The sequence below is a fragment of the Polyodon spathula genome, chromosome 44, assembly GCF_017654505.1.
Source record: "Polyodon spathula isolate WHYD16114869_AA chromosome 44, ASM1765450v1, whole genome shotgun sequence".
NCBI lineage: Eukaryota > Metazoa > Chordata > Actinopteri > Acipenseriformes > Polyodontidae > Polyodon > Polyodon spathula.
This window is the reverse complement of record NC_054577.1, coordinates 2160419-2172339: the sequence shown is the minus strand read 5'-3', so window position 1 is coordinate 2172339 and position 11921 is coordinate 2160419. Positions and strand designations below refer to the sequence as shown.

Genomic DNA, 11921 nt, shown 5'->3' with positions numbered 1-11921 from the left:
ACGTCGCTGTTCACCAGCCCCTCCCCCCAAAAATCAAAATCTAATGTTCTATCTTAAGGTTACTCGTCAATCTCCAGTGTTTTTTTCAGCAAGGGTCTCGCTGGTGTGAATTTGAAGCGATGTATTAAATATATTGACTCGCCGGCAAAATACATCTGGCCCGACGAGGAGGGGATTCTAACCCACGCGTGGGGAGCACAATAGATTAGCAGGCCATCGCCTTAACCACTCGACCACCTTGTCCTGTCCGCACACTGTGTGGGTTTGTATGTGTTGTACTGAAGGGGCATTAGTGGGCGTGGGGGGTGAGAGTGGGACGGGACGGGGTAAGCCAGAAATGTATTAAAAAAAAGAACTTTATAAAATACATGCATAACATTGTTTCTATGAATAGACCGCACAAAAATGTGCTGGCAGCGGTGGGATTCGAACCCACGCCTCCAGAGAGACTGGAGCCTAAATCCAGCGCCTTAGACCGCTCGGCCACGCTACCTTCAATGGAATAATGCGTGTGGCTTGCACCCCTGCCATTGAGACACTGGGTGTGTTTCAGAGTGTTCGAGGCTTGCTTGTCGAGAGATTTTTGGGGTTAAAACAGAGAAACTCGCCCCCCTCCTCCCCAGATTATGTCGTTATTGCCCGTCAAACACAATTCAAAACCTGCACCCTTTGTAAACAAGGCTATCTATCATTGCTGTGCACATCGGCTTTGGGAGTTTTGTAATAATTTGTGAACACGGGCGGTGGGAGGGGACGGGTGGGTCTGTACAGGACCTCCAATTAAAGCCCACGATAGCGAGGGGAGGGTCGGTGACGATTTTAAGCGACGGACCGCGGGTGCTGCAGCTTCCCAACCGAGTCCAGTGGGAATAATAAAAGTTATCCAGGACGCATCAATCCATTTATTAACTCCACAGTACTGGCTAGAGACACGGCCAAGCAACAGAAGCAGCACGACCGGAGTGGACCAAACACACGCTCTTTATTGTTGCCTGCGCTTGTTATCAATGCAAAACTAAACAGATAAAACTGTATTCGTTTAAGTCCAGCTGTGTTCACCGGGACTTTTGGTTCTGCAGCGATGAGGATCGAGTTTGCGCCTCTAAACGTACCTTTCAGACGCAGGGTACAGACCCTCGCCGTGCTCCAGTGGGTGTTTTCGTTCATCGCGCTGGGTGAGTGACGGTCTCTAATCTAAAACCTGTCTGAAATCCGTCCTGAATGTGTTCAGTGAGACCTGAGCAGGGTTGAGAGTCCTAGTCTATTATTGGTTGACTGATTTCTTAACAGACGCTCTTATCCGGGGCTCTTGTATACAAAACACCACGTTACAAAGTATCCCGTTATAAAACACCACGTTACAAAGTATCGCGTTACAAAACACCACGTTACAAAGTATCCCGTTATAAAACACCACGTTACAGGTTATCACAATAGAGATAAAAGCAGTTCTGAAAACACAATAAGGTCCGATTTGAGGAGGGAAATGAAGCATACAGCCAGGAATAAGAGAGCGAGTTTGACTAGAGCAGTTAACTTGGAACAAAGTCCAATCAGAAGAATGTCCCAATAACAAAAACAACACAGGAGTTCGGTTCCCTATCAGAGTTCAACCTTCCGGAACGAAAATATATCGAGAAACATAATGTCATATATTGATGAATATATTTCAATGTATTGAGTATTACAATATGTGTTATAGAATATATGCCAATATATTTCCATTATGTTGCACAATATAAAATTATATATATATCATACCTATACTAACGGTTATAAAAGCAATATATATACTATATATATATATAATATATATAGAGCATATATTATATTATTAATATCTAATACGGGGTTTATCAAGTTTGTTGATTCGTGACTTCTTATAATGTTATATTATAATAAATATATTATATATATATAAATATTTTATAAATATTTTCATAAGGGGAACTGTGTACAAGGTAGTGTTGGGAGCAGGTGTAAATGAATACTGACCGCGATATTCTACCCTACAGTGGAACTGTGATAGTCATTGAAACACAAGCTGCGTGGTTAATTCAGAAGTGTGTGTTTGTCAATCCCATTGGAGACTCGATGCCTGCAGGAGTCACATCATGAACTATGCGTTACATCGTTAGCTATCAATGACATCACAAACCCATTCGTAGATTTCAACAGAGGTAAGTGCGTGTGGTTGCCATGGCATCAAAGGCCTAGAAGACCCTCCACTGGTTGTTTTCAAACAAGCTTTCCCACATTTTAACGTACATTTCAGTATATATATTTCCCCATATGTTTCACAGTTGTGTTAAGTGTATGGAAGTGTTGGGAAGGTGACTTGATGCACAATCTCTGCTCTCTCAAACTGAAGCTTTCTCTCTCTCCCCCTCCCTCCTTTTTCTCTCTCCTTTCTCTTCTCTCTCCCTCTCTCTCTCCTAGATGGTCCCTGAATAAGGAGAGATCCTCTCTCTCTCTCTTTCTCTTCTCTCTCCCTCTCTCTCTCCTCTATCTCCTTTCTCATATCTCCTCTCTCTCTCTCTTTCTCTCTCTCTCCCTCTCTCTCTCTCCTCTATCTCCTTTCTCTTCTCCTTTCTCCTCTCACCTCTCTCCCTCCCTCCTCTCTCTCTCCTTTCTCTCTCTCCCTCCCTCTCTCTTCTCTCTCCTTTCTCCTCTCTCCCTCCCTCCTTTCTCTCTTTCTCCCCCTCCCTCCTTTCTCTCTCTCTCTCCCTCCCTCCCTCTCTCTTCTATCTCCTTTCTCTCCTCTCTTTCTAGGTGAGATGGAGGAAAAGAGAGAGAAAGAGAGTAAGAGGGATGCTCTGTCTCTCTCCTCTATCTCCTTTCTCCTCTCTCCTCTCTCTCTCTCTCCTTCCCTCTCTCTCCTCTATCTCCTTTCTCTTCTCTCCTTTCTCTCCTCTCTCCCTCCCTCCTTTCTCTCTTTCTCCCCCTCCCTCCTTTCTCTTTTGTTCTCTCTTTCTCTCTCCTCTCCTCTCCTCTCTCCAGCACAGTGCTGTCTCGCTCTGTTCATCCTTCTCTTTCTCAGTGATCTCTGGTTCCTTGCTGCTCTCTATGCTGTCTGGCTGTATGTTGACAGGGACACTCCTGTGCGCGGTGGACGCCGGTCCTCGTGGGTGCGTGGCTGGAGGGTGTGGCGTCACTTCCAAGACTACTTCCCCCTCACGGTGAGTTCCAGGGCGCAGAGGGGACCCCCAAATAAGACGACTCCCGTTGCACAGCAGCGTTACCCAGTCCAGGTTTTACTACCAGCTTGATCAGCCCCAGTGTGTCTAGGTAACAAGCTCAGGTGTGTCTGATGATTGAACTCCCAGTGAAACCGGGACTGGATCACACTGCTGTCCGTGTACACAGATATACACCCATAACGAAAAAATGAATACAAACTCGCATGCAAAAATATATCTTGATAGACTTCAAATTGCTGGAGTTAAATAAACTCAAACATAGTCGTTTTCAGTGTCCTCAGTAGCACTTGTAGTATTTCGAAATCTCTCCTTCCCTCTCTCCTCCTCTCTCCAGTTAGTGAAGACAGTGGATTTGGATCCCAAGCACAACTATCTGTTTGGGCTCCATCCTCACGGAGTGCTGGTGGCTGGAGCGTTTGGGAATTTCTGCACAAAGGCGTCGGAATTCGAAAAGCTGTTCCCCGGACTCACCCCCTACCTGCTCATGCTGCCCTTCTGGTTTAGAGTGCCCTTCTATCGAGACTACATCATGTGTGGAGGTGAGAGGAGAGCGGAGACACACACACACTGACACAATGACACACACACACACACTGACACAATGACACACACACACACACTGACACAATGACACACACACACACACTGACACAATGACACACACACACACACACACACCACCTGTCACCAAGTCCTCTCTTCCGCGCAGTACCATCTGAATCCTGAGACGTGAAGGGGGGCGCCCCTGAGTTGAAAGATCCCTCACACGGCCTCTCTCCTCTCTCTCCCTCTCTCCAGGTCTGGTCTCCTCTGATAAGCGCAGTGCCAGTTTCCTCCTGAGCCAGCCGGGGGGCGGTCATGCAGCCGTGCTGGCTGTAGGGGGCGCCCCCGAGTCTCTGGAGGCTCGTCCCGGAGCGCTCACCCTGCAGCTGTTGAGCAGGAAGGGTTTCATCAAGCTGGCCATCAAACACGGGTACGAGAGAGTGAGACAGAGACACAATCAAACAGGTATGAGAGAGTGAGACAGGGACAGACAGAGTGAGACATAGTGCCACAATCAAACAGGTATGAGAGAGTGAGACAGAGAGGTTAATCACTCACAGGCAAGTGAGAGACAGAGACGGCACACTGAGACACGCCGCGTCCCCCGCAGGTCCCCGCTGGTCCCCGTCTTCTCTTTCGGGGAGAACGAGCTCTTCAATCAGATGCCGAACCCGCAGGGCTCAGTGCTGCGCGGCGCCCAGGAGAGGCTGCAGAAGCTCATGGGCGTGGCACTGCCACTCTTCCACGCCAGGGGGGTGTTCCAGTACAGCTGGGGGCTGTGCGACGGGCATGGAGTGCGCGAAAGAACGGTGTTACAAACGTGGCACCACCAATGGGGGGGGGGGGGAGAGGGAGGGGGTAACAATAAAATGCACAGAAAGGCACCAAGTCGGCAAAGGGAAGAGATCACACGCAAGCGGAGCTGTACGCCTACCACGAAGGAGATTCCTACCCCTTCTCGGACCCTACCCTCTCCCAACATTCTACATGCCCTACCTCACCGGGTCTCCCCACTTCAATCTGAACATTTCTCTGACAACCCCCCTAGAACCCGCACACATAATCTCTGACCGGGGGTAAGAGACTGGGAGGGGAGAGGGGTAAGAGACTGGGAGGGGAGAGGGGTAAGAGACTGGGAGGGAGAGGGGTAAGAGACTGGGAGGGGAGAGGGGTAAGAGACTGGAAAGGGGGTAAGAGACTGGGAGGGGAGAGGGGTAAGAGACTGGAAGAGAGGAGGGGGGTAAGAGACTGGGAGTGGCAGGGAGAGGGGAGGATGTCTTGCATCTAACCCTCCCTTCTCTCTCTCTCTCTCTCTCTCTCTCTCTCTCTCTCTCTCTCTCTCTCTCCTCTGCAGTGGGTCGGCCAATCCTGGTCTCTCGGGACCCCTGCCCGACCCGGGAGGAGGTGGACCGGGTGCACACGCTCTACCTGAACGGGCTGAACCAGCTCTTCGAGGAGAACAAGGAGAAATACGGGATCGAGAAGCACCGACACCTGAGCTTCATCTGAGAGATGAGAGAGAGACCGACAGGAGTGGGACAAAAATAATACTTATGGGATCCCTCTCTCTGCTCTCTACTGACACGGACAGACTCTTCTCTCTAGTGCCGAACTCTTTTATGGAGGTGCCCTTTCGGTTGTCGCGTGTCTCCGAGAGAGAGAGAGAGAGAGAGAGAGAGACAGAGAGACGTGTGAGAGGTAGATCGTCCACCACCAGCACAGACCCCCCCCCCCCCCCCCCCCCCCCCATGGAACACAACCCGCTCTCCAGATCTAGAACAATCTAGAACATTACACTCTTTCTTGAGAATTACTATCCATTAAGACTCCCATTCCACCACAGTGTCACCCAGTCCAGGTTTTACTACCAGCTTAATCTGACGTCAGTGTGTATAGTGAACAAGCTCACGTGTGTCTTATTATTAAACTCCTAGTGAAACCAGGACTGGATCACACTGCTATGCAATGGAAGTCTTGTTTAAAGCCCTACTATTCCTGACCAAAGAGATATATATATATTCAAGGGAATGAATCGGATGGCTGTGGGTTCTCAACTCAGACCTCAGCCTTGTGCCGTAAAAATTGTGCCGTCATGTGACAATTCACACACACACACACACACACACACACACACACACACACACACACACACACACACACACACACACACACACACACATATATATAAATAAAAAAATACATGATGATAAACATGCGTTGTCTTTTTTAAGAGGGGGGGTAGAATGCAGAAATATAAAATACTAATGAAAATGGGGAGAGCATGTAAAATAATATTGATGAGATCCAGCCCTCTGAAATGTCTTTATAATATACAGCACTAGACCCTGATATTGATGAGATCCAGCCCTCTGAAATGTCTTTATAATATACAGCACTAGACCCTGATATTGATGAGATCCAGCCCTCTGAAATGTCTTTATAATATACAGCGCTAGACCCTGATATTGATGAGATCCAGCCCTCTGAAATGTCTTTATAATATACAGCACTAGACCCTGATATTGATGAGATCCAGCCCTCTGAAATGTCTTTATAATATACAGCACTAGACCCTGATATTGATGAGATCCAGCCCTCTGAAATGTCTTTATAATATACAGCACTAGACCCTGATATTGATGAGATCCAGCCCTCTGAAATGTCTTTATAATATACAGCACTAGACCCTGATATTGATGAGATCCAGCCCTCTGAAATGTCTTTATAATATACAGCACTAGACCCTGATATTGATGAGATCCAGCCCTCTGAAATGTCTTTATAATATACAGCACTAGACCCTGATATTGATGAGATCCAGCCCTCTGAAATGTCTTTATAATATACAGCACTAGACCCTGATATTGATGAGATCCAGCCCTCTGAAATGTCTTTATAATATACAGCACTAGACCCTGATATTGATGAGATCCAGCCCTCTGAAATGTCTTTATAATATACAGCGCTAGACCCTGATATTGATGAGATCCAGCCCTCTGAAATGTCTTTATAATATACAGCACTAGACCCTGATATTGATGAGATCCAGCCCTCTGAAATGTCTTTATAATATACAGCACTAGACCCTGATATTGATGAGATCCAGCCCTCTGAAATGTCTTTATAATATACAGCACTAGACCCTGATATTGATGAGATCCAGCCCTCTGAAATGTCTTTATAATATACAGCACTAGACCCTGATATTGATGAGATCCAGCCCTCTGAAATGTCTTTATAATATACAGCACTAGACCCTGATATTGATGAGATCCAGCCCTCTGAAATGTCTTTATAATATACAGCACTAGACCCTGATATTGATGAGATCCAGCCCTCTGAAATGTCTTTATAATATACAGCACTAGACCCTGATATTGATGAGATCCAGCCCTCTGAAATGTCTTTATAATATACAGCACTAGACCCTGATATTGATGAGATCCAGCCCTCTGAAATGTCTTTATAATATACAGCACTAGACCCTGATATTGATGAGATCCAGCCCTCTGAAATGTCTTTATAATATACAGCACTAGACCCTGATATTGATGAGATCCAGCCCTCTGAAATGTCTTTATAATATACAGCACTAGACCCTGATATTGATGAGATCCAGCCCTCTGAAATGTCTTTATAATATACAGCACTAGACCCTGATATTGATGAGATCCAGCCCTCTGAAATGTCTTTATAATATACAGCACTAGACCCTGATATTGATGAGATCCAGCCCTCTGAAATGTCTTTATAATATACAGCACTAGACCCTGATATTGATGAGATCCAGCCCTCTGAAATGTCTTTATAATATACAGCACTAGACCCTGATATTGATGAGATCCAGCCCTCTGAAATGTCTTTATAATATACAGCACTAGACCCTGATATTGATGAGATCCAGCCCTCTGAAATGTCTTTATAATATACAGCACTAAACCCTGATATTGATGAGATCCAGCCCTCTGAAATGTCTTTATAATATACAGCACTAGACCCTGATATTGATGAGATCCAGCCCTCTGAAATGTCTTTATAATATACAGCACTAGACCCTGATATTGATGAGATCCAGCCCTCTGAAATGTCTTTATAATATACAGCACTAGACCCTGATATTGATGAGATCCAGCCCTCTGAAATGTCTTTATAATATACAGCACTAGACCCTGATATTGCTGAGACACAGCCCTCTGAAATGTCTTTATAATATACAGCACTAGACCCTGATATTGATGAGATCCAGCCCTCTGAAATGTCTTTATAATATACAGCACTAGACCCTGATATTGATGAGATCCAGCCCTCTGAAATGTCTTTATAATATACAGCACTAGACCCTGATATTGATGAGATCCAGCCCTCTGAAATGTCTTTATAATATACAGCACTAGACCCTGATATTGATGAGATCCAGCCCTCTGAAATGTCTTTATAATATACAGCACTAGACCCTGATATTGATGAGATCCAGCCCTCTGAAATGTCTTTATAATATACAGCGCTAGACCCTGATATTGATGAGATCCAGCCCTCTGAAATGTCTTTATAATATACAGCGCTAGACCCTGATATTGATGAGATCCAGCCCTCTGAAATGTCTTTATAATATACAGCACTAGACCCTGATATTGATGAGATCCAGCCCTCTGAAATGTCTTTATAATATACAGCACTAGACCCTGATATTGATGAGATCCAGCCCTCTGAAATGTCTTTATAATATACAGCACTAGACCCTGATATTGATGAGATCCAGCCCTCTGAAATGTCTTTATAATATACAGCACTAGACCCTGATATTGATGAGACCCAGCCCTCTGAAATGTCTTTATAATATACAGCGCTAGACCCTGATATTGATGAGATCCAGCCCTCTGAAATGTCTTTATAATATACAGCACTAGACCCTGATATTGATGAGACACAGCCCTCTGAAATGTCTTTATAATATACAGCGCTAGACCCTGATATTGATGAGATCCAGCCCTCTGAAATGTCTTTATAATATACAGCACTAGACCCTGATATTGATGAGACACAGCCCTCTGAAATGTCTTTATAATATACAGCGCTAGACCCTGATATTGATGAGATCCAGCCCTCTGAAATGTCTTTATAATATACAGCGCTAGACCCTGATATTGATGAGATCCAGCCCTCTGAAATGTCTTTATAATATACAGCACTAGACCCTGATATTGATGAGATCCAGCCCTCTGAAATGTCTTTATAATATACAGTGCTAGACCCTGATATTGATGAGATCCAGCCCTCTGAAATGTCTTTATAATATACAGCACTAGACCCTGATATTGATGAGATCCAGCCCTCTGAAATGTCTTTATAATATGTATTTCAGAGCCTGCTACCTAGAACATGAGAAGTTCTGCATCAACAATCTCTTTTGCACTGATTTTGCAATATTGTCTTATCAGTTAAGACCTTGACACAGAATCTCACACACACACACACACACACAGCAAGTGGGTCCACAAGCCTGTGATTGTCATCCTGGTCCGTTTTTTACAGAGTCCACGTCAAACTGGGCAAAGTGCAGAAAGTGATAGCAAGTCAAGTCTGAAAAACAGCATTTTCAAAAACTCCATTTTCCTCATGGGACGATAACACCTGCTGCTGTGCGCTACCTGTGTGAAATCCACAGCCAAGACCTGAAATGTAAGTGTTCTGCCATATCATTGTCTATTTAAACACTACACTGTAGACTGGACTTCCAGCCAGTGTTTATTGCACTTGTGTTAAACGTTGAGGGTTTGTGTGTGTGTGTGTGTGTGTGTGTGTGTATGTATGATATATATATATATATATAATGATCTATATATACTATATATATATATATATATATATCATTATATATATGTCATATACGAAACCCTATCCCTACATTTTAAAAATGGATATAAAAGTTTTTTGCTTTGGATAGGGATTTTAAATTTGAACTATCTTTTTATAGATAAACCCTCGCCCCAATGATATCGCTCTGTCCCCTCAGGGGTATCTATCCCCCTCGCTGTCCCCTCTCCTGAGAGGAGAGTGAGACGGGATTGCCTCTCCCTCTCACGGAGAGACCCTAACAAGCTGCGCCTGAGAAGAGACAAATATCAGGGCTCCTCTCGCCTCTCTGTCTGCTATCTCTTGCTTCTGTCCCGTTACTCTTCTCTCTCTCTTTCTCTCCCCCCTCTCTCTCGGTGGGATATCTTTTAGCTGAGGGATGATCTGCCTCTGTCTCCCCTCTCTCTCACAGGAGATAGGTGGAATTAGATGGTAGGAGCTCTCTCGATGATCATTTTCTCCCCCCTATCTGTCCCTCTCGTCCCCCTAATCTCTTGCTACTCTCCCTCTGTCCCCTCACTCTCTCCCCCTCTCTATCCCCTCTCTCTCAACTCTCTGCCCCCTCCCTCCCTCTCCCAACTCTGCAGGAGTCCTGTGCCGGTCAGTATGAAGCCCTGGACCCAGGAGCTGATAGAGAAGCTGAGTGTGCTGCAGTGGGTGCTGACCTTCCTCGGCATGGGTATGTGAGCGAGCGGGCTCTCGCAGACTAGCGTCTCCCCCCCCCCCCCCCCCCCCGCCCCCGCACCTGCCCCTTCCCCCTCCCCACAGACTAGCGCTCCCCCTCCCCACAGACTAGCTCTCCCCTTCAGCCTCCTCTCTCCATTACAGGGATCTTCTGCAGCATTCTTGTGATCTCCCTGCTGTTCACCAGGCTGTGGACTCTGTCTGTGCTCTACTTCACCTGGCTGGTCCTGGACTGGGACTCACCTGAGAACTGTAAGGGGGGATGGGGGGAGGGAAGCATTGCAAAACATATGGAAGCATTGTAAAGCACAGAGAGGTCTGGTAAAGCATAGGGAAGCATTGTAAAGCACAGAGAGGCCTGGTAAAGCACAGGGAAGCATTGTAAAGCACAGAGAGGTCTGGTAAAGCATAGGGAAGCATTGTAAAGCACAGAGAGGTGTGGTAAAGCATAGGGAAGCATTGTAAAGCACAGAGAGGTCTGGTAAAGCATAGGGAAGCATTGTAAAGCACAGAGAGGTGTGGTACAGCACAGGGAAGCATTGTAAAGCACAGAGAGGTCTGGTAAAGCATAGGGAAGCATTGTAAAGCACAGAGAGGTCTGGTAACGCATAGGGAAGCATAGGGAAGCATGTAAAGCACAGAGAGGTCTGGTAAAGCATAGGGAAGCATTGAAAAGCACAGAGAGGTCTGGTGTTTGAGGGAAGCATTGTAAAGCACGGGGGGGGGGGGGGGGGGGTGCAGCGCGCATTGCCGTGGTGATTGTTTTTCTCTCAGTTGATATGCGAGGGTGTCTCTCATTGTTACCAGAGACGTCCAGAGTGTAATTCCCTGTCTCTCCTGTAGGGAGCAGGCCATCGAAATGGATCCGGGGCTGGAGTCTATGGAAACACTTCAGTAATTATTATCCCATCAAGGTGCGGCATTCTTCTTCTTCTTCTTCTTCTTCTTCTTCTTCTTCTTCTTCTTCTTCTTCTTATTGTATGGATTGAATGATTTCTCCTGGGATACTGTGCCATGCTCCCGTCTTCCCCTCTCCACCCAGCTGGTGAAGACAGCGGAGCTGAGCCCGGAGAGGAACTACGTGTTTGGCTGCCACCCGCATGGCATCATGTGCGCCGGAGCCTTCAGCAACTTCTCCACGGAAGGGACCGGGTTCTCGACGATGTTTCCCGGGATACGGCCGCACCTGGCCACGCTGGCCGGGATGTTCAAGATGCCGATCTACCGGGAGTACATGATGTGCGCAGGTGAGCGACAGCAAACACGCAAACAAACAAACACACACTCAAACAAACAAACACGCAAACAAAAACACACACACAAACCAACACGCAAACAAAAACACACGCACAAACCAACACGCACAAACAAACACATACAAAAATACATGAACGACTTCGCCTCTTGACACCATATCTTTCAAGTCCATTCCCTCACCTCTTGTTAGCTTTATGTATTGTAAAGTACAGAGAGGTCTGGTAAAGCATAGGGAAGCATTGTAAAGCACAGAGAGTTGGTAAAGCATTATGAAGCATTGTAAAGCACAGATAGGTCTATTAAAGCAAGGGAAGCATTGTAAAGCACAGAGAGGTCTGGTAAAGCATAGGGAAGCATTGTAAAGCACAGAGAGGTCTGGTAAAG

General features: G+C 46.1%; 2 protein-coding genes and 1 non-coding gene across 3 annotated transcripts in view; 2 read left to right on the top strand and 1 right to left on the bottom strand.

Moving 5' to 3' along the window:
* Positions 1-411: 411 nt before the first annotated feature.
* trnal-uag lies at positions 412-493 on the bottom strand. Its single transcript has one exon. It is a non-coding gene; the product is annotated as a tRNA-Leu (tRNA).
* Positions 494-805: 312 nt separating this feature from the next.
* Positions 806-5252, top strand: LOC121305693 (2-acylglycerol O-acyltransferase 2-like). The gene is made up of 6 exons (XM_041237386.1): positions 806-1175; positions 3001-3179; positions 3535-3739; positions 3999-4173; positions 4354-4521; positions 5066-5252. The coding sequence occupies exons 1-6, from the start codon at positions 1082-1084 to the stop codon at positions 5250-5252; spliced, it is 1008 nt and encodes a 335-aa protein (XP_041093320.1). The 5' UTR covers positions 806-1081.
* Positions 5253-9064: 3812 nt separating this feature from the next.
* LOC121305669 (diacylglycerol O-acyltransferase 2-like) overlaps positions 9065-11921 on the top strand; it is a 5296-nt gene continuing 2439 nt past the window's right edge. Inside the window, exons 1-5 of the mRNA XM_041237363.1 lie at positions 9065-9422; positions 10184-10275; positions 10425-10532; positions 11124-11194; positions 11323-11568. Coding sequence (XP_041093297.1) covers positions 9421-9422; positions 10184-10275; positions 10425-10532; positions 11124-11194; positions 11323-11568 — 519 coding nt within the window. The 5' untranslated portion in view covers positions 9065-9420. The remainder of the gene's footprint in view (positions 9423-10183; positions 10276-10424; positions 10533-11123; positions 11195-11322; positions 11569-11921) is intronic.